The sequence below is a fragment of the Nyctibius grandis genome, assembly GCF_013368605.1.
Source record: "Nyctibius grandis isolate bNycGra1 chromosome W unlocalized genomic scaffold, bNycGra1.pri SUPER_W_unloc_1, whole genome shotgun sequence".
NCBI lineage: Eukaryota > Metazoa > Chordata > Aves > Nyctibiiformes > Nyctibiidae > Nyctibius > Nyctibius grandis.
Window position 1 is genome coordinate 1690637 of NW_027167472.1, and position 26286 is coordinate 1716922.

The 26286-nt window shown below is 39.0% G+C and overlaps 1 protein-coding gene across 1 annotated transcript in view; it reads right to left on the reverse strand.

The window, feature by feature from the left end:
• The window catches only part of LOC137677082 (junction-mediating and -regulatory protein-like), a 92653-nt gene that overhangs the window by 18736 nt on the left and 47631 nt on the right, over positions 1-26286 (reverse strand). The window contains exons 3-6 of the mRNA XM_068424264.1: positions 18892-19042; positions 17564-17733; positions 9153-9318; positions 4714-4901 (exon numbers count right to left, since the gene is read on the reverse strand). Of these exons, the coding sequence (XP_068280365.1) occupies positions 4714-4901; positions 9153-9318; positions 17564-17733; positions 18892-19042 (675 nt within the window). The remainder of the gene's footprint in view (positions 1-4713; positions 4902-9152; positions 9319-17563; positions 17734-18891; positions 19043-26286) is intronic.

Here is a 26286-nt window from a genome sequence, read left to right on the forward strand (position 1 = left end):
TAGGTGTAGTCTCACATTCACAAGCCCTGGTCCTCATGGGGGACTTCAACCACCCCAATATCTGTTGGAGGGACAACACAGCAGAGCACAAACAATCCAGGAAGTTCCTGGAATGCGTGGATGACAACTTCCTTCTCCAAGTGATAGAGGAGCCAACGAGGAGAGGTGCCATGCTGGACCTTGTTCTCACCAACAAGGAGGGGCTGATGGGGGATGTGAAGCTCAAGGGCAGCCTTGGCTGCAGCGACCATGAAATGGTGGAGTTCAAGATCCTTAGGGCAGCAAGGAGGGCACACAGCAAGCTCACTACCCTGGACTTCAGGAGAGCAGACTTTGCCCGCATGAAGTTCAACAAGGCCAAGTGCAAGGTCCTGCATGTGGGTCAGGGCAATCCCAAGCACAATGTCCTGGTTTCATTGGGATTTGGTTTCAGTTTGTGGCCAGCCATGGTGATCAAGGCCCTTAGCACTTAAATTCAGGGCAGCTGACCCACAGGTGTATTCTATATCATTGACATCACACTCACTATAAAAGAGAGGGCTTGCTGGGAAGAGGGAGGGCTCTTCCTGCTCTTCTTGCTTCTCCTACCTTTTCCCTTATTTCCAAGGATTGTGATTCCTGGAGCAACTTGCCAGTTGTTAGATAAGTATAGTTTTGTCTGTTTTGTGTTGTCATTTATATTGATTTATTCGTTTCATTACATCTGTTCAACTTCAACCTACAGGTCTCCCCCTCCTTTTCCCAATTCCCTTCCTCATTTGGTGAAGGGACATTGGGTGACAGAAAAAATGCTTATTGTTTAGCCCCTGGTACAGGCTAAACATGGACACACAAATACAGGCTGGGCAGAGAATGGATTGAGAGCAGCCCTGAGGAGAAGGACTTGGGGGTGATGGTTGATGAGAAGCTCAACATGAGCCAGCAATGTGTGCTGGCAGCCCAGAAGGCCAACTGCACCCTGGGCTGCATCAAAAGCAGCATGGCCAGCAGGTCCAGGGAGGTGATTCTGCCCCTCTACTCCACTCTGGTGAGACCCCACCTGGAGTACTGTGTCCAGCTCTGGGGCCCCCAACATGAGGAGGACATGGAGCTGTTGGAGCAAGTCCAGAGAAGGCCATGAAGATGATCAGAGGGCTGGAGCACCTCTCCCCTATGAAGATGGGCTGAGAGAGTTGGGGTTGTTCAGCCTGGAGAAGAGAAAGCTCTGGGGAGACCTTCTAGCAGCCTTCCAGTACCTGAAGGGGGCCTACAGGAAAGTAGGAGAGGGGCTTTTTACAAGGACAAGTAGTGATAGAATGAGGGGGAATGGTTTTAAACTGAAAGAGGGTAGATTTAGATTAGATATTAAGAGGAAATTCTTTCCTGTGAGGGTGGTGAGACACTGGAACAGGTTGCCCAGAGAAGTTGTGGCTGCCCCCTCCCTGGCAGTGTTCAAGGCCAGGTTGGATGAGGCTTTGAGCAACCTGGTCTAGTGGAAAGGTGTCCCTGCCCATGGCAGGGGGGTTGGAACTAGATGGTCTTTAAGGTCCCTTCCACCCCAAACCATTCTATGATAAGTTTCTACCATGTCTGTTTCTGTGGCAAGGTTTTGGTAGCAGGGGAAAGTACAGGGGTCATTTCTGTGAGAATACGCCAGAAACTTCCCCTATATCCGACAGAGCCAATGCCAGCCAGCTCCAAGACGGACCTGCCACTGGCCAAAGCTGAGCCCATCAGTGACTCTGGTAGCGCCTCTGTGACAACATGTTTAAGAAGGGAAAAAAACCTGCTGCACAAGAGCAGCCAGAAGAGAGGAATGAGAATATGAGAAACAACCCTGCAGACACCAAGGTCAGTGAAGAAGGAGGAAGAGGTGCTCCAGGCACCAGAGCAGAGATTCCCCTGCAGCCCCTGTGGTGAAGACCATGGTGAAGCAGGCTGTCCCCTTGCAGCTCATGGAGGTCCACAGTGGAGCAGATATCCACCTGCAGCCCATGGAGGACCCCATGCCAGAGCAGGTGGATGCCCCCAAAGGAGGCTGTGACCCCATGGAGAGCCCATGCTGGAACAGGCTCCTGGCAGGACCTGTGGACCCATGGAAAGAGAAGCCCATGCTGAAGCAGGTTTGCTGGCAGGACTTGTGACCCCATGGGGGACCCATGCTGGAACAGTTTGTTCCTAAAGGACTGCACCCCACGAAAAGGACCCATGCTGGAGCAATTCCTGAAGAACTGCAGCCTGTGGGAAGGACCCATCTTGGAGAAGTTCATGGAGGACTGTTTCCCATGGGTGGGACCCAATGCTGGAGCAGGGGAAGATTGTAAGGAGAAAGGAGCAGCAGAGACAAAATATGACAAACTGACTGCAACCCCCATTACCTGTCCCCCTATGCTGCTCAGGGGGAAGAGGTAGAGAATTTGGGAGTGAAGTTGAGCCTGGGAAGAAGGGAGGGGTGGGGGGAAGGTGTTTTAAGATTTGGTTTTATTTCTCATTATCCATCTCTGATTTGATTGGTAATAAATTAAATTAGTTTCCCCAAGTCAAGTCTGTTTTGCCTGTGACAGTAACTGGTGAGTGATCTCCCTGTCCTTATCTTGACCCACAAGCCTTTCATCATATTTTTCTCCCCTGTCCAGTTGAGGAGGGGGAGTGACAGAGTGGCTTGGTGGGCACCTGGCATCCAGCCAAAGTCAACCCACCACATAAGTTTAGTAGGGCTCTGTGTTATTCAGCAGTATTAAGAGCAGCTACAGTAAATACCTCTAACAAATATCCATCAAAATGGCTACATTCTTTTCTCCTCAAGTGCTGCAAAATGGCACACAACTGTTTCTGCCTATTCTTTTTGTTCAAATCAAAATGTTTGATTTCCTCCTGCAGGTTTAAATATATGTTATTCTAATCCGTGATTTCTTTAGTAGCTGAAAGCTAAGTATCTCACTGCAGCACTCAACTGCAGACAATGCCACACTGGGCAATGAAATCAGTAGAGAGCTGGAACTAGTTCTGAGAGCACTGTGATGTCCATGCTGTGATGTCCAGCAGTGAAGTTCCACGTGGACACATTACCTCAGGTCCTGAAAGCAGTACAGCCACATTCTTCCAGCACAGTGTTGAGCAGGCATGAATATATTACTCCTGCATGCAGACCCAGATGAGCATTACTACCATATACATCTCTGCATCGTGTCTCAGTGCACAAGTAGGCATGCTGAAATAGTGTTACAACCTAGAACAACTAATTCCTTCAGCTTAAACAAGGTATTTTATCTTAGCATAACCTGGAAACAAATGAGCCAGTTGAAGGTGACTAGTTAATTATATAGATGAGAAGGCATGCTAAAAAAAAAAAAATCTCTGCTCTTGCTTCAGGGTCACTTCTCAACTTGTTAACTCCCATAAGTTAAGTAAGGAACAGCAACCAGCCTGTTGCTTTTAAACAGGTTTGTGTACTCCATAAGGCGCCAGGAGTGTCTTTTCATATTCAGGAGAAAATAGCATAGCTATTATAACATAGCCTATATTAATTAGCATAACATGACAGATAGGATCTATTCCTTCCAGTACTAAAAAGCCCAGCTTCTTGATACTTTTTTCTTTTTACAAAATCACATAAAACAAACTCAATGACTCTAAGCAAACTACTTTTCATAACTGGCTAACAAGAGACATTTCTTTTATAATAATTTATTTACAGTCTTCTCCATATTGTGTTAATCAGAGACAAGACAGTGATTGAAGAAACAGAAAAAATCCAAAATATAAGACGTATCAACTACTGTTTTGCTTCAGATTTAGGTACAGAAATAGATATATTCCTTATGAAGGAGAGGAAAGATTGAATGTTTTGCCTCAACCTACTAGAACTGTTTATATAAAGGTGTCATCTCCTTTATCAAGCAAAATGACTGGGAACATACAACCACCCCAACCCCTGATCCTAATTTAGAATGAAGTCTCAACTGAGACTTCTACATAGCCTTATAGTATATAGCATGGGGTAAAAAAATCTCTTTTTTAACAAGTATTACACTGCGCTCTCAAAACTTTGATCTATTCTACTCATTAAGCTATCTTGCTCATTAATAATGCATATTGAAGTAACCACAAACTGGTAGGGAACTGTAAATAAGTCATCCTGGAAAAAAGGAATGAACATATTTACCTACATTTGATACACAATTTCAAAACATTAGCTATATTAAAACAATTTTTTGCACAACATCCCAACTATGTAACACAAAGAAAAGTGGCCTTAAATAGCACATCTAGTTTTACAAATTAAGAATATATACTGGATTTTGTGTATATTTCCTGAATATAGAGAATTAATGACACATAAGTTTAAAAGGATGAGGTGAGAGAATGAAAATAGAACTCATTAGTGAGAAAACACCCTTGATTCTCTTCTGCAAACACTACTCTCTGTAAAAACATGCATTCTAGCATGTACTTTCCACATGAAAGTATTCTGATTAGTTAATAGAAATAAGTTTATTTGTTGACTTCTAAGTGATTAAAGGTTCCTTGAAAGCTAAAAGATAAACTGAATCTTAAATATATCAATTTAATAATACATGCTATTGTACTTGGTACTCTGTAAAACAACTTTTAGTAAGTAGTAAATATAATCCATGAAAATTCTGAGAGACTTGGAAGTTGTATCTGAAATTAAATCTTTTCAAGTTTTATTAAATTTGGTAATTATGCTAGAAATTTGCAATTTAATAATACCTTCTTATTTCTGAGGTAGGCTTTCTTGGCTGAAATATGTCCACGCCTTGCTTCCAGCTGGCGGATTTTTAGTTGCAACTTTTGCAGCTCCTCTTTTTGCAAGTGTACAGATGTTGCCATATCTTCTTTTTCAAGCATGGCTTCCATACTTTCATAAGTGTCATAATATACCACTTCATCTCTCTTCTCTGTTTTAAAAATGTCAGCAATGAAAAAGTCAAATCAATAGTTTGTATTTGATTAACATTTTGTTTTGTTCAACAACCCCCCCCCCCCGAGTTGCAAGATTTAATGTAGAAGAATGCTATAGTACTTTCAGAGGAAGAGCAAAATCAAAAGGTCAGAGGCAAAGCACTAAAGAGCAAAGCACTAAAGAGCAAAGCACTAAAGAGCAAAGCACTAAAGAGCAAAGCACTAAAGAGCAAAGCACTAAAGAGCAAAGCACTGTAGGGCTTTAAAGTTTATATGAGCAGAAATCAATACCAATGAAGCACAGCCTGGTATTCAGGTAACTCAAAGCACTAAAGAACAAATGTTACTGTAAATGTACACTTGTGTCTGTAGTCTAACTTGATCACAATGTCCACACATGTCTTTGGGTCTCTTAACTAATACAAGGGACCCATGACATGCAGCAATATCCTCTGGTCTTCACTACAAAGTTCGGGATATACAGCCTCTTTCAAGTCTTTGGCATGAGATTCTTCTGCCACAATCTACTATTAATTTCATGAAAGGGGAATTAGACAACAAAACACCAAAAATCCTCTCTTAGGAGGTTTTTGACCTCCCAGTCACTACTACTGCTCAGATGCTGCAGTAGAAGGGTAACTTCAAGGCAATCCTTCAAAGCATTGCAGGCCTGAAAAGGAGGTATTTACTAATAGTTGTATCAACACTCATCATTTTTAGCCTCCTGAGTGAAGCATTCAGTATAACATTGAGCTCATTTCTGAATGCTGCCTTCTCATCTCTTGCCAAGGAAAGAGTGATGATTATAAATCCTTGCAGAACATTGGGATGAAGAAGCAGCAAAGGCCTCTTGTTCCTTATTTCACTGGCATACCAAGTAGGATATTTTTGTAATACACCAAAAGGGATATGCATTACTGCTGGCTGAAACAGGTAGATACAGCTGGCATGACTGTCAAGTGTCCACTCTGCAGCACCACCAAACCTTCTCATTTCACCTTCATCAAATACCTTTCAGGAAGACTAACTTCCTCCTATTCTGCTACTAGATTATTTGGGGAGAAGGGCAGGATTTTCTTCAGAACACTGTCCATTTTAAAAGCTGTTGTCACTTCATGTTATTTGTGTGTAAGGTCTCTGCTGCAACCAACATTCTGATTGTGTCATGCTAATTTCAGCTCAGCACAAGATATGGCAGGACCAGAAAAGAAAGAACATCACTATACTAACCCTAAAATAAAAACTAACAGAAACAGACCTACTCAAGTCTTTACTTTAGTGCTCAGTTAAAAAAAAAATACATAAAATTTCATCCATTTGTAAAATAGGCAAGTCATTAGAACCCACTTTGAGACATCAGTGAGTAAAAACAAAACTCATGACTAACAACAACTATATTCTGCTACACATTTATAAAATGGAAGAATTTACATGCAAATTTTGTTTTAGAACACTTTCATGCAGAGCTAAAGATAGGAATTTACAAGTGAAACCCCAAAAGCTCAGCTGCAAACAAGTCAGATCTACCAGTTCTAAAACATAATGCTAAATTATGTTTTACTGTTTAAAAAAAAAAAATACCCTTGGCAACTCTATTGCAACCTCCATCGAACATTCCAAGAGTTTTCTACAAACAGCTTTTGAGCTTTTCAAATGCCTATAAATTTGGTAAGTGCTTAAGCTTCTGACGACTCCACCACTTACAATAAAACAACTAGAATTATTTCTCTTTAGATACGATCCACACCATTTGCACTTGTTCAACCCACTCCCCAACCAAAGCAGGAACCAACTATCACATTCTCTGTTGATAGGAATGCATCCACCACAAAAAAAAAAAAAAAAAAAATCTTACAAGGATGTATGGATAGTTTGTATGGATAGGATAAGACCCTTTAAAATTCTAACCTAATAAATTCACATTTTGTGAATTACAGTGGAGGTATTTGGTTAATGACAGTAAAAAAAAAATACTACTGTTGTTTATAATATGACAATCTATTATCATTTGATACTTTTCAGATCCAATGTGCTGAATTTGCAAAAGAAAATGTTTTTCTTCTAGCTTATGACCTTGCGAATTCAAACTGGCAGTCAAATCAAATTATGCTCTCAAAAAATTCTCAGTTGGGACTTCATTAGTAGTTCTGCAGATGTCCCTCAAATCAGAACAGAATCCAAAACTCTCCAAAATACCTTTGCAGAACTAATACAGTCACAGTAAAGAATAGCAACAGCCTCTATAAGTCACTGACGCATGTATTTCAAATCATACAGATGTGCTCAATTAAAAGGCTATTACTTTACTGACTATAATTTACACTTTAAAAAGGAAGCGTAACAGAAGATGCAACAGACCATTTTTTTCTAATTGACTCCATAGGAAACAATACTGTATTTTGGAGAAACTTTCATTCAGATTAGGTACAGAACAGTCTTGAAGAGATGCAGCCAATTCAGTGTCACATTCTTCACAAGATTAATTGTTCTATTCCCCCTGCCTGAGTAAAGTCTGAAGAGGTAATTTCATCCCTTGAACAAAATACAATTTAGGAATTTTATTTTTCACTTTTTGTCCTATGGGATATAACTGACAGTTGTTAAAAAACAGTAATTCCTTCTAACATAGAATCATAGAATTGTTTTGGTTGGAAAAGACCTTTAAGATCATCAAGTCCAACAGTTAACCTAGCACTGCCAAGTCCACCACTAAACCATGTCCCTAAGCACCATGTCTACACATCTTTTAAATACCTTCAGGGATAGTGACTCAACCACTTCCCTGGGCAGCCTGTTCCAATGCTTGATAACCCTTTTGGTGAAGAAATTTTTCCTAATATCCAATCTAAACCTCCCCTGGCACAACTTGAGGCCATTTCCTCTTGTCCTATCATTTGTTACTTGGGAGAAGAGACTAACAACCGCCTCGCTACAACCTCCTTCCAGGTAATTGTATAGAGCAATAAGGTCTCCCCCTCAGCCTCCTTTTCTCCAGGCTAAACAACCCCAGTTCCCTCAGCCACTCCTCATAAGACTTGTGCTCTAGACCCTTCACCAGCTTCTTTGCCCTTCCTTGGACTCACAAAGTCCAAAGACAGCTGTCTTAGATTTTAAAAAAATCCTTTTAGATTTTATATTAAAGAATAATTTAAATTAACAAATTTTAAACAGCAAAGGAAGCCAGAACAGTGAACTATTTTGTTGTCACGGGGGAAGGAGAGGGTTGCTTGTTTAGCTGACTGGAGGTTTTATTTTTGGTCAGGTTGGGGGGTTTATTTTCAGGTTTCTGGAGAAAACATTAGTGACAAGTCCTAATGATCTATGGTGTTTTTACAGCAAACTTAATCTCTGAGGGCCCTTAGGTTTTACTATCACTACATCAAAGAGAAAGGATTTTGATACACATTTATTCTCAGCCTCCTGTTCAAGGGATTTCCTTTGGTCTGCAGGTAAGAAAACCATACAGTGTCTTCAATACCAAAATTAAATGTCTGATTTCCCAAGTACAAACAACTATCTGTCTCTTAAGCACTAACTAGCTCTCCACAGAGGCAAAGCTGCCACATTTCTTTGAAGTCATTTACAGAGTTTTCAATCCTCATTTTCCGTACATGCAGTTAATGTTGCCATCACAGGCCTGAGAAGAGGAGATTCACACAACAGTGAGAAGAATCTGACACCTGTTTTCTCTTTTTCCAGAGGCAACTCACAATACAACCCAGCTTAAAATCTCTCTATCCCATATGGACTTTTCTATCTATCCATAACAAAATTTTCTATGCAAGCCCTATGCACTAAACAATAAAACAGAGCTTGTGTGAATAAAAACATTAAGTATAAAAAGGTCCAAAGGACATAACTGGATTCAAAATGCTGTATTATTTACCTGTACCATTTCCATAGTTTGTAAGTATACAGGATATAATAGGTTCTCAAAACATAAGGTTTGCATCACTGCTCTAAATCAATGACATGGCAATACAAGCTTCAAAGTCTAGCTGAAGGATTCCGATTTGCAGGAATACCTTTTGAAAACCAATCACTTCAAAGAAATGAATAATGCCAATGCAAATTTTTTCAATGAGACAAGTCCAGTAATTAAAACATTTAACAGTACTTATGTTAGAAGATCCAGCTCTTCACATGGTAAAGAAACTGTTCTCGTTTTATTCCCACAGGCTTTACTAGACTCAGGAAAAGAATTATCTTTTACAGATTATGTCTTAATTAAAATGCATAAAAAGCACCTGACATCAGTCTTCTAATGCTTTCAAGTTGTGCTGTCAGCAGCAGCTCTTCACATTTCAAAATCTCAAACTGTACTTCATATAATTGAAGCTGTAGATCATAATAATCAGCTTCTAACTGGTCCAAATGGGCTATGGCTTCTGTACCACCTTTCAGACTCTGGATCTAAATGGAAAGAGAAAAAAAATAAACACACAGCTCCAGGATAATAAGGAGAACAAAACCACAGACTTTATGATTACAGCTAGATAGAGTCTAGTACACTAAATATAACATGTTAAAATGGAACACATCAAGAGAAGAAGGTTTTAACAACCAAAGAGAACTCAAATCATCCTCTTTCATTCAGCCAAACAAGATTTAACTGGCCATTGAAACCATATTCAAGAAATACCGATACGCAAGGAGATCTTATGTGCTGTCTCACTTTGGAGGGAATTCAAAGCCATGCAGCTCTACCACCTCTGTACAGGAGAAGAGTTAGGGCCACATCCAAGTTCTCTACCTTCTCAAAAAACAATTCTCTGATAGTTTCTCCAAGATGAAGGATGAAAGTAATTCTAAATTGTACTGAAGATTTGTGATTGATCTACCTTACCATTCTGGTGAAAGGGGATCTAGTTCCTATATTACAGACATTCAATCATTAAATAGAGACATCTAACAAGGAGAAATAAAGGACCTAGCAAACTATACATTTTAAAAAATATTTGCTAGTAGTTTTTACATTATGGTGATTTCTTCAAGGAGTAAAAATGTATCTGTAATTAATAGCCAGAAATAGGTTTCCTAGGTTTTATTTATCACATATGCTTAAATATAATTATACTAAAACAGAAAGATATCTGTATCAAATCAAACCAAAGATCCATCTTACTGAATATCCTGTTTCGGACAAAGGTTAACAGTAAATATCCAGGAAGATGAAACATAGTAGGCAGTGCAGTGATACCTCCCTAAATGTTTCACCAGCCTCTAGCACAGCTTGCAGCTCAAAACTTCTTAAGCCACAGTGCTGCCTTTTATACTAAATAGACTTACTATATTTTACTTCATAAATTGTCCTATCCCTTTTTTACAGCATGCAAGTTTTTAGCACCTGCATCATTATCCTTTTATAGGGATTTCATAGCTTAAACACTTAAGGAAACAGTTCTCTAAATTATGCTTCTTTCCATATGAGGTTGATAGATAGAAGGCTTGTGAATTAATTCTTGTAATTTCTATTTTTAAAATTTCTTCTACTATATTGTATACTTACTGAATGCATCTTTTGTATCTCAATTATTAGCCTGAAAGGATCAATAAGTCTTTAAGTGAATATCATAAATCTTACAATCAATAACTTATAATTTATGTTTCAGCCCAGTGTGACATCAACATGTCTTGCTATGCCATTCTACTACTCTGCATCCATATTAAGTTACTAACCGCAACCAAAACAGTAAGTGACATAATGATAGCATATTTGGAGTGAATTAGAGGCTAGTTTTCAAGACAAAAGGACTGATTCTCTAGAACCTTCCAGTTTTTCAAATGAGAGTGATAATGTTCATTTGCCAGGCATGGTATCCTGGGTTTTGGCATTTTCAAAGGATTTTCTCATCATAAAAAAACCAAACCAAACCAACAAAAAAAAAAACCCCACACATAGGAGAAAAATTTTTTTTTTTTTGGCAAATTAATGCAACATCATTCAATTTTCTACCATACCTAAGAACTTTTGCTTTGTCAGTGAACTGTGAAATTCACATAAATTTATACATTTTTTTCTTTAAAAAAGATGTTCCCAAACTTAAGTCCACAGACTTTGTATAAAGACTGGATAGAGACATAAATGGGCTGTTTTCAGAAGTATCAGCTAATCACGTTATAGCAACTCAAAATTTCATTCAGCCGCACCAGTATCTGCCTGATGAAGGACCTGTCTGACAACCAAAATCTTAGCCCTGCAAGCATACATTACAGATGCTACAAGCTACCTGGTCTGTTTTGGGGGTACATCATCACTGTATTCCATTTTCAGGTGCAACAGCAATTAATGGGAAATTAATATTGTTGTATGGTCCTCAGCCATAATAGTAATCCTAGCTACACCCTCAGCTAATCCTAGCTATATAATAGCCCCTCATGAAAAAGAAAAATGGGGACATTGAAAGTTTTAACATAAATGGTTGAAATTATGTGAAATACTATATATGTGTGATAATTCAAACCAACATCATAACTTTTAGGTAAGTTTCAGCATTGTTTGTTAAAAATTTAAGAGTGGTTCAATTCTTAATGTTACAAATTGCTATCTAATCTGTACTAGTAATTTGCTGCATCCTTGGTAGGAAAGATATGCATATAAAAAAGGTCTCAGGCCGATCAACACAGTGAAAGAAACACAAAGAACTTAAAGTGAAAATGTAATTATAAGAAAGAAATATTTTGCAGTTGGACAAATAACTAGAATTGAGGAGATACAAGTTCAATTTCCTGCTATGCCACAACTTCCTGCATTAACTCAAGCAAATAATTTAATCTCTCTGGCCCTAATTCAAGTAACAGTGTTTAAGGTCTTTGTTGTCTCATACATAGTAAGTGAAGAACTTAAGCAGGAACATAGCTTGCTTAATAGTTCTATGGCAGAAAAGTATCATCTGTAAACTCACACACAGGTAAACAAAGATATAACAGATTAAAACAGAAAGCCTCTGACAAGAACTATAAACACATATACTAAAAGGACAAGTGTCAAGATTAACAGAAAAATAGCCAAACATGGAATACAGAACTGAGGGCCATCAAATCCAGCTTTCCACCACCATGGAATGCTTTCAGACAAATCTAAAGTTAACTGCTTTAATAAACTGATTTCTTAAAATAATTTCCATGTTATTGTTGTTCTTATTCTGCTTTTGTAAAAACAAAAAAACAAAACAAAAAGCTTCCACAAAACAAACAAAATAATTTTAAAGAATTTCTAAATGATTTTATGGGAAACAAGGAGCATTCTGACCACATAAAAGGCAGGCTCTCACTCATATCTAGCAACTTGTGGAACAGAAGTATTCCTCCAACCAATTATCAGGAGTCAATTATAGTCAGGCCATAATACTACAGGATACAATATTATAAAAAAAATAGGTTAAGATGATCACTCACAATTAGTATCCTGGGCAATCAGAAAAATTTCAGACACTAAAAAAAATGGTGTACCACTATTTTTAGAAACTCTCTTATTTTCCAAGATTAAGTGTTCAAAAATCCATAGACAACCTACTAAACACCAACAGTGTTCTCAAACAGTCAGATCTGGTCTTTGCTCTGAATTTTCATACTTTCAGTCTATTAATTCTCAACTCAAACTCTTACTGATAAATTAGTTTCTTGAGCATTTTAACCTTTTTAAAGGAATATTTTCTATGCCTAGAAAAAAGTAGCTAAATGGTTTGCCCAAGAAGGTACTTCAGTTCTGATTTTCTAACACTGCAGTGAGTTGGTTTTAAGTGACCATAAATACCCGATTTTTTTCTTTCTCTTAGCAAATGGGAACTAAACGTCAGTGATGCACAAAATCCTTCAAACAAAAAAAAGTATCTTCAAATGCTGGGGTTTGCCCTCTTTAATACTCTTTAAATTAGATTACTCAGTCATTCTCTGGGAAAAACAGTATAAAAATAAATTATATTCTAATAAGTTTACTTAAAAAAAAACTTATGTGGGATTTTGATAACTGTATCCAAAGTAGGTTATCATTTTTTGAGTAATTTTCTAATAATTTCTCACTGCATTAAAAGCCTAACTATGACTACAAGTTTTGTCTATAGAATGCACCCCATTACTTCACTTGAGGTCCTTAAAACCTTCTGCTTTTTATTTTCTTTAAACACAATGACCACTTAAAATAGTTTTTATTTCAAAGTCTTTTTGAACTTTTGATTTAACTGGAGAATATTACACAAATATTTAATGTAAGGTTAAAGAAAAAAATAAAATTGTCATTTTTACTGCCAATTTTAGTTTCCCAATTTGAATGCTGAAAGTGAAGAAAGCAAAAGCATTCCTAATGTTATTAAAAATAATAATTCAAATATGTTTAAATAAATCTTCAAAGATTTCACAATTTTAGTTTCTTACTTAGCTTTTCCAAAAAGCTGTCACAGAAAGAAAAAGTTAAAAAAAGACAAGGAAAGCTACCAAGGTTAAACATACTTTTCTGAATAATATAATGTTTCATCTTCACCAAAATCACTGTCCATTTCTTACAGAAGATTAATTTTCCAGAAATAGCTATTCACGCCTTCTTGAATAGAATCCTTAATAAAATTCTTATTTTTGCTGATGCATCCAACTCAGACAAAAGTAAAATGACAGTCGTGAAATCCAAGATATCCTTAAATACTCAGTCATTGGAAGCAAATATATCTTTGATTCATGTTTAACGTGCAGGAAAGGAAAGTATTCTTAGAATTATGAAATTTTGAAAAACATACTTAAATAACAGGAGCAGTACTTTGTTGGAATATGACTTTGTTTATGAAAATATCACAGAACATTTATCACGTAAATTAAAAATTGGTTTTGAAGTGTGTCTTTCGAACTGAACTATACGCTTCTAAAGAAAAAAGAGAAAACTGGCTACTGAATCCTATATATGCAAGAAGGAACTTGCTGGAATTTAAGTCTCCAGGCACTCACTTCCATTTGTCCAAACTATTTTACATGATTAGAGAATTATAAAGGATTCTCACTGCGATTTAATATTTCTGTTTACTGTCATGAGGACAAGACTTGACAACCAATCCACAAAAGCACTCTGGTCTACCTCAAAAGGAAAGTTTTCATCATTCCCATTAAACAAAATTTAGAACAACAACAGATGGAACTTAAGAGGTACAAATCAGGAAAATAAAAAAGCACAATATGTACTGTGTCATTTCTTTTTTTTTTTTTTAAATACAGATAACCATAGGGCTAACACAAAAATAAAATGAAGTTTTTTAAAAAGATAACTAACCTAATTTTCTCTTCAATTCAGACTTCACAGATGTTGCTCAAATTCCAAATATCTACATATGCAAAGTTACAGCCCATATGCAGCTCCTCCTACTGTACCTGAATTGCTTAAATCCCTTATCACACTATACTTGCAATTAACCTCCTTCTACATATGGAGATGCATTAGTGATATATTAGAATCTCTAGTTTTCCTATATAAATCAAAATATTAAAATTGTCATTTTATTAAAATTTAGAAGACACTATCACTATTTAAAAGACACCATCATTGACATGGACAGCTTCTGCAAGCAGTTTTTGACACGTGACTGGAGTAGTCTTCAAACAAGCTATACACAAAAAAAAGCAAATATATTTATTTGGTTTACTTTTTATAAGAGCTTGTCACAATGACAAAGAAATTAAGTATTAAAAAGAGGACTCAAAGTTCCACTTCCAACTTCAGCAGTTTTATATTATTTTATCCACTAAACATCCATGAAGATTCAAAAGAATCAAATAGCAGCAGACCAGCTGTTCTTCTAGAACACAAGTCTTATGAGGAGCAGCTAAGGGAACTGGCCTTGTTTAGCCTGGAGAAGAGGAGGCTGAGGGGAGACCTTATCACTCTGTACAAGTACTTGAAAGGAGGCTGTAGCGAGGTGGGTGTCAGTTTCTTCTCCCAAGTAACAAATGATAGGACAAGAGGAAATTGTCTCAAGTTGCACCAGGGGAGGTTTAGATTGGATATTAGGAAAAAAATTCTTCACCGAAAGGGTTATCAAGCATTGGAACAGGCTGCCCAGGGAAGTAGTCGAGTCACCATCCCTGGAGGTATTTAAAAGACAAGTAGACGTGGTGCTTAGGGATATGGTTTAGTGATGGACTTGGCAGTGCTAGGTTAACTGTTGGACTTGATTATCTTAAAGGTCCTTTCCAACCAAAACGATTCTATGATTCCATGATTCTATGGCTCTCCTTAAGTTTTAATCCAAAAGATACATTCACACCAAGACAGAGATAATCACTAATAAACACAAAGAACAACTCTGAGATTGATCCTTGCTGTCCTACACTAACAAATGTCCTGCACTCTGATCCAACAGTGCTCCTTCCAACACAGCCTGCCCTTAACTCCAGCTTACATAGGCTTTATCAAGGTTGCAAATTTTTGTGCTTATCTCCATCTTCTCCAACTAAACTAACACAGTATTTGGAAAACGCTGTAATGAAACCAAAATCAGAAGATGCTGTTCCTGCACAGGCAATTATTCATAGAAGTTTTTCTAAAATATTATGCATAGAGAAATCCATTTTATTACTGCTCAGGTGAGAAAGAGACAGGTGATTTGCATATCATAACTTGGAAAATTTAATAGCTTTCTAGATATTTACAGTGTGAACACATTTTAGGAAACAAAATAGTGCCCGATTAACATACTAAGTGAAAAATAAGATGTGCTAGGGAAAAGACAATGCATGGCTGCCCTAAACAAGGACATTTTTATTGTCCATCTAAAAAAAAAAAAAAAAAAAAAAAAAAATCAGTCATCAAGGTGGCTTTAGATTTGGAGAAGAGGGAATTATTAAGTGCAAGAGAAACAAGTATATTATTTCCCATGTGTCTCCCTTTCCTACTCAGTGGAAGCAAATTTATATAACCAAGCACAGCAGAAAGGTCTTCACTTTAGCTTAAAAGGAGAAACTGTATCACCTTTTTTTTTTGTTGTCATCTCTTCCAAATACATCAGCTAACGTAATCGCCAAATATTTTCTTTATGTAAGACTGCAACCCTTCTCCAATATGGGATTCACAGTCACTTTTGTCACATCCAACTCCGCATACTTAGGGCTATTACATTATCAAAGCAAAAAAACAAACAAAGAAAACCCACAAAAAAAACCAAAAAACACCACACGACATTTTGGAACAGAAGTTTGTCCTGATATCTCCCCATCAACCATGTTGTGATCCAGAGCTGTCTATACCTTGTAACACACTATTCCCAAAGCACCATGCCCATGCACGCCCATCAGATGTTCCTCATTCCTCCTTCCCAAAAAGCCCCAACCTCTCGGTTCAGAGCCCTCCATCCTCTCACTATACTGCAACAAATCTCTCCTTTTTCTATCCAACCCCTAATGCTTTTGCACATCAAAACAAACAATCATTCATTTACCAGACTGAGATCTCATTCAACAAAAATTCACGGAAGGACTCCATTGGGAGAAAAATAAGATGTGCTAGGGAAAAGACAATGCATGGCTGCCCTAAACATCTGAACATATTAAATATAATATTTCCAATTGGTACTGCTGGATTCTCTCATCATTAGCCGAGGATGGCAGCAGCCTGATAAACTCAGAGTTCCAGACAACTCTTGGCTTTCTAAATATAAAGAGCATTGAAATGACGCAAACTTTTTATTTTTGTGCTCTGGGTCTTGCATGTACTCTCTCTTCCTTGCAGATCAAGTTGTCTTCTACAGAAGCTCCTAAAATAGGCACATAGTCTATCAATCAGGCTTGGAAACCTACCAATCTATACAGTGCTTAAGTCGTGAGTTCTCTGGATAATGTTTTCATAACAGAGCCACCAGTTTAGTCAAATTTTGCTGAAAGATTTGAAAAGTGCTTTAAAAACCAAGCAACTGATTGGCTAAAATGTAAATTAACATTAGTATGACAGAAAGCTCTCAGCACAGAATATCCACTTGATAGAAAATTTTAAAAGAGGATTTGTAGCATTTTTGCTTTTGAGGCATCATAAAATCCAATAAACGTGGGTTTTTTTCTGCTAAGACATTTAAACACGGTTTAATGCATGCACTCTTTCCTCAGGAAAGCTGTAGCTAGCACAACCCCCTCTGGAAGACTGCCTTAATAATTAGGGTAAGCAGAGACAAAGAGAGTGAAGTACAACAGGCTAGTCATCTGTATATTTACGAATGTTCAGATACCTTCCATCTGGAATGTCAGAACTACTCCAAAAAGGTGATAATGCCTATGAGAGCTAAAGCGTGGAGATTACATAGCAGCAGATTTCTGTTCCCATCTCTTCTCTTCATTTTATTCATCTCAGTGGATAGCTGTAAACATTAACAGTAAAAACTGTCTTCCTGGTTGACTAACCAGGAAAAGGTGAACAGAAAACATAAGTGGCACAAAAACCACCACACCTACACTGCAACTCCATTTGCCTAACATGGTAGAATGTGGTAAAAGTTAAAATACAGACTTTTATTATTAAAACTGAAAAATAATGACTTTCAAGTCTGTTGGGTTTTGTTTTGGGTTTTTTTTTTGTGTGTTTTTTTGTTGGGTTTTTTTTTTCCCCCCTCTTTCTCCAAGTACATCAACATTCTTCAAGGTTTGTTTTTTTTCTGCATGTTTTATTTTTCTATTTATTGGTATGAAAAATTACCTCCTCCTTCAGTGCATGTTTCTTCTGCTCCAAACAGATTTCTTTAGCACGCATCAACTGCAAAGTCTCCTTAGAAACTGCATACCGAAGCTTTTCCATACGTTCCACCGCTGCTGCCCATGCTGCCTTACCAAATTTTTTCTGGTCTGCTCGCATTCGATCATACACAGCTAGAGAAGGGAAGAAAAAGCAGACAGCTTACCAGTCTACTCTTCAGATCACTAATGATTCTACTGTAGAAACTATGCACACATTTGTATCTAAAAATATACAAATTTCTCTTAGCAGAGAGCAGTCATTCTACAGAGTATTAACCTTCATATCCAAGATGTAAGTATTCTTAGGATTTGTGTAAATATGCAGTTAGCTATTTGTTGATCATTTTATCATTATAATTCCAATTTTTGTTACCCACAGAGGAACCACTCTGAATACACAGTACTTGAACACTTGAAACACACATTCACAACTCTTGACTTAATAAAAATATCTGGTTAATATTACCATGGGGCCTTAAGCCACATCCTAAATTTTCCATGCTTCTGAAAGCCCCAATCATCAGCTACTAAAGTCTCCAGTTTCCCTTGATAAATTTATGACTGCACTGTAGAAGTTAACACAAATCTGCAGAGTAAAAAAAGAATTACAATTTAAAACAAAAATTTCAGCTTGACCTCAAAGTGTGATTCTATAAGAATAATGAATTAAATTTAAATAAGAACATCTATTCTTTTTACCTCAAAATGCAGGTTGCTTTACAAAATTAATTCAAATTAACTAAACAAAGTACAATCTGCCCTTATTACAGAGATGAATGAGAATCTTTTCAGTAAGAGTTAAGAGTAGCAGCAGTCCCTTGCTTGAGTCAGACTTTCTCTTCTTGAGCCCCAGACATCGTCTAGGCTGATACACATGAGATTTTCACCATTTTTAATATACAGAACAATCACATAATACTGTACATTTCACTTTGCAAAGCAAAAGCCATGAGAGTCAGAACCAAAGGGGTAGCATTCAGTCCTTAGGTGCTAGAAGATATTACATGCTACTGTTAGGTAATAAAAAATACCTTTTTGTTCTCATGTGTTTTTCCTCTGTCATCTGTTAATATTTTGGTATGTAAGACCACCCTGTGATCAGCAGGAGGCCAAAAAACCCAAAACATAACAAAAGAGGCAAGCAATCTGTACACCAACAACTGCATTTTCCTCACAGAGGACTGATGAAAAAAATAAATCAATCGCATAGTATGATACAGAACATGGTAAACATTAAATATACTTTTAAAAATTTGTTATTTGAAGCACAGGAGAGTAGAAAATAGCTACCTTTCTGTGCTTTAGCTGTTATTTCAAAGTATTTAACTGTAAGATCTTGAATAGAAAGCACAGCCATGTGGGCTTTTCTCTGCCAATCAGCATCTTCTTTTTGCAGACACTCAATTCTTCTGGGGCCTAGGTAGTCATTCTCTACCGAGATCTGAAAATAAAACAGTCCATGATCAACAACAATTAATCGTTGCTATTTCACCAACAGCAACCAGTTTTAGGGTGGCTAGGAAAGAAAGAAAAACATAAAGGAAAGAAAACTACCAACAAATCACCATGGCTTCTATTCAACAGAAAAAAATCTTTGAAGTGCTCCTTTCTGTTCAAAAAGTATATCCACAGTTTCATTACTGTTCTTACTGGAAGCATAACAAACTCAAATGTAAATTTGATCTGCCAGTATATTTTTGTTAAATATCTTATTACCTTCAGATAACAAGTATGCTTCATCCAGGCTTTCTTCCAGCCTGAAATATTCACCTGGGACGTGATTGTCCCCCTCTACACTGCACTGGTGCAGCCCCACCTTGAGTACTGTGTGCAGTTTTGGGTGTCTCAATATAAGAAGAACATCAAACTATTAGAGTGTGTCCAGAGGAGGGCAACCAAGATGGTGAAAGGTCTCAAGGGCAAGACTTATGAGGAGCAGCTGAGGTCACTTGGCTTGTTCAGCTTGGAGAAGAGAAGGCTGAGGGGTGACCTCATCGCAGTCTACCACTTCCTCAAGGGGGGCAGCAGAGGGGGTGGTGCTGATCTCCTCTCTCTGGTGACCAGCAATGGGACATGAGGAAATGGAATGAAGCTGCATCAGGGGAAGTTCAGATTGGACATTAGGAAAAGGTTCTTCACCGAGATGGTGGTCAGTCACTGGAACAGGCTCCCCAGGGAAGTGGTCACGGACCAAGCCTGTCGGAGTTCAAGGAACAACTGGACGACACTCTTAGTCATACGGTTTAGTGTTAGGTAGTCTTGTGAGGAGCAGGGAGTTGGACTCAGTGATCCTTAAAGGTCCCTTCCAACTTAAGTAAAGAATTTCTTCCTAATATCTAATCTAAATCTACCCTCTTTCAGTTTAAAACTGTTTCCCCTCGTCCTATCACTACATACCCTTGTAAAAAGCCCCTCTCCTGCTTTCCTGTAGGCCCCCTTCAGGTACTGGAAGGCTGCTAGAAGGTCTCCCTGGAGACTCCTCTTCTCCAGGCTGAACAACCCCAACTCTCTCAGCCTTTCTTCAGAGGAGAGGTGCTCCAGCCCTCTGATCATCTTCGTGGCCCTCCTCTGGACTCACTCCAACAGCTCCATGTCCTTCTTATGTTGGGGGCCCCAGAGCCGGATGCAGTACTCTAGGTGGGGTCTCACAAGAGCAGAGTAGAGGGGCAGAATCACCTCCCTTGACCTGCTGGTCACGCTTCTTTTGATGCAGCCCAGGATACGGTTGGCCTTCTGGGCTGCAAGCGCACATTGCCAGCTCATGTTGAGCTTCTCATCAACCATCACCCCTAAGTCCTTCTCCTCAGGGCTGCTCTCAATTCATTCTCTGCCCAGCCTGTATTTGTGCTTGGGATTGCCATAACCCATGTGCAGGACCCTTGCACTTGGCCTTGTTGAATGTCATGCGGTTTGCACGGGCCCACCTCTCAAGCCTGTCAAGGCCCCTCTAGATGGCATCCCTTCCCTCCAGCATGTCAACCACACCACACACCTTGGTGTTGTCGGCAAATTTGCCAAGGGTACACTCAATGCCACTGTCCATGTCGCTGACAAAGGTGTTAAAAATGATGTTAAAATGAATGCTCTTCAGTCAGAATGAAGCTGGAAACAGGGGTATGTGCTAGGGTATTGGGAAGTAGTCATCAATATTTTAGTAGTTTTCCTTTGTTATAGATGACATTTTAAAACATTTTCCTAGTGACTTGGAGTTCAAATATCTTTTCACTGCTAAGACCAAAGCAATTTTATTTTTGAAGAGACAACAATCTGAAGCCAGTAAAAGATTTGGAGTTTCTTGTAAAAATTAATAAAAATAGCTTTCTCTCCCAAAACTGAAAATTTTTTACACACTTTTTAAAAGTTTAGGTATTAAGTAGTCCCATTGCAGACAACAGACTATATATTTAATAATTATTTAAGCCTGCTCCTGCAACACCAAACCCTTAATTTTGAATATTTTTCATTTACATCAGTCAAGACGACACCTCACTAGTATAAAATCTCCCAAACCCAAAAGCACTCAATCTTCTGTCACCAGATATTTTAACCTGAAGTTCTAATGCCTCAAATATTAATCTTCATTTCACAAAGCTTCAATCTGGTCTCAAAGAGCCATTCCACTCTATAGTTAAACTACAAACAGTAGGTTTTTAAGTGACTGTTCAGGATCTACCTCTGCATATCCATTTAGTCCATCTCTTAGAGGGATGATTTTTAGAAGTAAAAATATATAGATGCCTTCTATGTAATTGCTCATTTCTTGAAAAGTGTTTAAAGTAGTTTAATACAGTATTTTAATCTACTTCTTATATATTTCCAAAACCCTTAGAAAGGCAATAGGCAAAAAAAAAAGTGAACAAATGATAAGTGAATGATAATTTTACTAGATAGGTTGTAACATGTATTTTGATGAAGCACATATGTATTGTGATTTCCACAGGGAACACTTATGAATGGACAGACAAGAATTTCCAAATAAATGTCAAACTACGTATGTACCAGTGAATGATGACTGGCAAAGTTAATGCTTTCCATTTACGCAGAACTCAAACAGCAAGTTCCTTTGAGAAGCAGGATAAAAACAATACAGTTAAAAGTCTTCCTTTTCTATTCCTTGGTAAAGATGAGGTAATTTGATACTGGAATTGACATGGGATCACTGAGTAATATGAGTAACATTCTTGTTAGCCATCATTTCTAAGATAATAAGAAGCCTCAAAGTAACATTTCTTCATAAAGTTTTGCCTGACAAAACATTATTCGCACACAGTGCAAGCTAGAGAGATTTATGAAGGCACAATACAATTGTATCTTTGTTCTCTAGAGCAAGTACTTACAAGTAACAAAAAAGGGAAGCACCTTTCCATTAACTGCAATCCCAAGTATGTCATCCATACAGTCATTCATGCCGAAGGTATTCATATGGCAAGGCACAGAAAACCCAAGAAGCCTTTCCTTTAGCAATACCCATTCAAGTATGCATATTTATGCGTGACCTTAAGCAGATGATCATGGTCCTGCAAAGCTTTAGAAACTGGGAAAACAAGGAAGAAGATGGAGCTGTAAACATTTATGAGGATGGACCAGTTCAAGGTGGTACAGTTACTGATGAGTACCTTCCCTTTCCCTTTATGCATCTATTCATATACACATTCACATTTAAAAGACACTGAGCAGCATACTCCACAAATGACTACTGTCTGGAAGGAGGTCCCCAAGTAGTTGCATGAACAAGAACAGACCAACATCATGCCTTGAGGCTGCAACAATAGTGGCATGCTTAACAAAAGCCTGAACAGAGCCCCAGAAAGATACACAGGACAGAAGCATTTCCCTAGTGCTGCTTGAGCTGACCTACCCTGATGCTTAGCAGTCTTATAGCCTATACCTGCACAGCTTGTTATCTAGCAAGACAGTCAAACTCTTAGAGTTATTGACCATGAACATAAATAGATGAGGATTCTTCTTGAAGTGTCTTGTACAAGCAAAAGACCAAAGCACATCTAATGTTCATGATATACAAGGACAATACAGAGGGACACTTCAGCCTTTGCATTCCACAGCTTGGATAAGGCGCACACAAACACACACACACAGAGTGTTAACTTCCTGAGCCTAAAGCCATGAAATGATGGAGGAAGGAGCAGGCTCTTATCGTTTCAAAGGGAACATCCATTCAACAGGTGAAGACAGAATCCAAGTACCAGTGGGGAACAGTCTTTGACAGGTGAAAAACCGCAGCTGCTTCCTTAAAAAAGGTGGCTAGGTAGGGGCTGAGGATGACCCTTAAACTGAAAAGCTTGTTTCCTTCACATCTGACAAGTAGCCTAGGTTAATAGGAAAAGAACCTGGACCATTTGACCATAAAGAAACGCTAAGTTTAGTCCTTACTGCTATTGTTTAGGATATCCATGACCAGAGACCAGAGTACACGACTTGTCCCAACAACCATTTAACAGATGTGCCAGCCAGAGGCAACTGAGGTTCAAGGTGACAAAATCAGAATGAGAAAGTTGAAGAAAAAGGGACAAGAGTCCCAGAAATCAAGAGCTGCAAATGCTCAGAAGATCCAGGCTCCTGGGCTGATTCCTGGAGTAAGAGTCCTCAGCTACAGAGATCTTTGTCACTCTTTGGATAGTTAAGTTCAGGAAAACACACTGTGGCCACTTGCTGCCGGCAGAAGGCATCTCAGTCCACTCATGGGGCAGTAGGAGTCAAATGAAGCAAACAAAATTCAGGGAAGTTAACTGTTTATCAGCATGCCAGAAGCTTGAAATTGTGTATTACAAACATAAATAGCCTTACCTAGAGCATCCAGAGATATTCTCATGCAAGCAGAAGGAAAGTAATCAAGTTACCTTAATATTTTACTTCATTAGAGGATCTCATTTTGTGGAAAGCAGACTGTCAGAAGGAGACTCCAGAAAGGTACTCAATGAACACATTCTGCACTGTGTCATTAAAAGCAGATCCTTGCTTCCCATCTTTGTTTCTATTAGGTCAATGACTTTCTGAGTGGCAGCAAACCACTTTGGTACCTTGGAAGTTGCAAACCACTCAGAAAGTCATTGACCTAATAGAACAGAATATAGATTGCCACTTCCAAGGTACCAAAGCAGTGTTCCTACCCAAGCTCAATGCCTTCGTTTAGCCCACACCCGGGGCTAAACAATAGCAGTTTTTCCTCTCACCAACATCCCTTCCCCAAATGAGGAAGGGAATTGGGAAAAGGAGAGGAAGACTTGTAGGTTGAAGTTAACCAGATGTAATGAAATGAAGAAATCAATATAAATGACAACACAAAACAGACAAAAGTATACTTTATCCACAGATCACTAGCAAGTTGCTCCAGGAATCTCAATCATTGGAAATGAGGGAGAAGGTAAGAGAAGCAAGGAGAGCAGGAAGAGCCCCAGCTCTTCCCAGCAAACCCTCTCTTTTATAGTGAGCTTGATGTCAATGATATAGAATACACCTGTGGGCCAGCCTGGGTCAGCTGCCCTGCATTTAACTGCTGAGGGCCTTGATCACCATGGCTGGCCACAAACTAAAACCAAATCCCAGTGAAACCAGGACAGGATTCCACCCCTTATTCTATATCACTTACATCAAGTCACCACTGTTTTAATCATCCCTCAACATAAATGCACATCCACATATACACACAGATATTCTCTCCAGTCCACGGGCCATCTTTCCAAGAACTCCATTGAATCAATTCAGTCCAAATCCATGGGTTCCATTTCTCAGAATATTTCTCAGGGCAGGAAAAAACATTGGTGTGGGATCCACTCAATTAGCAGCTCGGGACCAGGCCTCAATATGGTGTTATGGACTGTTGAAGTTGGGCACAGCAGGATGGTGTACTGCATCTTGATCTTGCAGCTGGTGTATCTGGTGCAGCCCATGTTCAGGATCTGGGGTGATTCTTACTATAATAAATGACACTTAGCATCATACAGTTATTGGCTATTCTCACCCAGAATCAAATCTCCTTGAGGTACACATCTAACTTCCCCATCCTCCTGCATCATCCACCAGGCGCACCCAGGTCTTTGAGCAAAAGCAATTGCATCAGTAGGTTTGCCTTTGCTCAAGGCAGGAATAATCCAAACTGTTTTCCCCAACATGTTCCTGCATGAACCACAAGGACTTTATCCCCCTCTACAGTGCACAACAGTTCAGATTGAGCAGGACAAGCCCAATTGACAGATCCCATGGTATTAACTAACCAGGTGGCCTTTGAAAAGTGTTCATCCCAGTTTTTGAATGTCCCAGCACCCATTGCTTTCAGGGTAGTCTTCAACAGCCCATTACATCCTTCCACTTTCCTGGCAGCGGGTGCATGGTAGGGGATGTGATATATCCATTCAATACCATGCTCTTTGGCCCAGGTGTCTATGAGCCTCTTTTGGAAATGAGTCCCATTGTCTGACTCAATTCTTTCCAGAGTGCCATGTCACCACAAAACCTGCTTCTCAAGGCCCACAACAGTGTTATGGGCAGTGGCATGAGGCACAGGGTAGGTTTCCAACCAGCCGGTACTTGCTTCCACCATCATGAGCACACAGCGCTTGCCTTGCTGGGTTCATGGAAGCGAGATGTAATCAACTTGCTAGGCCTCTCCATATTTATATTTCAGCCATCGTCCTCCATACCACAGGGGTTTCAGCCATTTGGCTTGTTTAATCGCAGCGCATGTTTCACATTCGTGGATGACCTGTGCGATAGTGTCCATGGTCAAATCCACCCCTCGGTCACAGGCCCATCTCTATGTAGCATCTCTGCCTTAACGGCCCAATGTATTATGGGCCCACCGAGCTAAAAACAATTCACCTTTTTGCTGCCAGTCCAGATCTACTTGAGCCACTTTGATCTTAGCAGCTTGATCCACCTGCTGGTTGTTTTGTTGTTCCTCAGTGGCTCTGCTCTTGGGTACGTGAGCATCTACATGACATACCTTCACAACCAGCTTCTCTAATCAGGCAGAAATATCCTGCCATAATTCGGCTGCCCAGATGGGTTTGCCTCTGCACTGCCAGTTGTTTTTCTTCCAGTGCTTCAGTCATCCCCACAGGGCATTTGCTACCATCCACAAATCAGTATACAGGTAGATTACTGGTCATTTTTCTCACTCAGCAGTGTCTAGAGCCAGCTTGATGGCTTTTACCTCTGCAAACTGATTTGACTCACCATCTCCCTCAGCTGCTCCTGCCACTCATCCCATAGTCTCCACAAAGCATCTTTCCACCTTTGCTGCTTGCCTACAATGCGACAAGATCCATCAGCGAACAAGGCATGATGCTTCTCATTCTCCGATAGTCTATTGTATGGTGGGGCCTCTTCAGCACACATAACCTCCTCCTCTGGAAACATGCCAAAATCTTTGCCTTTCAGACAGTCCATGATTGCTTCCAGAATTCCTGGGTGATCAAGATTCCCTATTTGGGCCCACTGAGTAATCAGTGCAACCCACTTACTCCATGTAGCATCAGTTGCATGATGTTTAGAGGGGGTCTGTCCTTTAAACATCCAGTTCAACACTGGCAATCTGGGTGCCAGGAAGAGCTGTGCCTCAGTATCAATTACTTCTGAGGCAGCTCAAACTCCTTCATAGGCTGCCAGTATCTCTTTTTCTGTTGGAGTATAAGTCCTCTGATCCTCTGTATCCCCAGCTCCAAAATC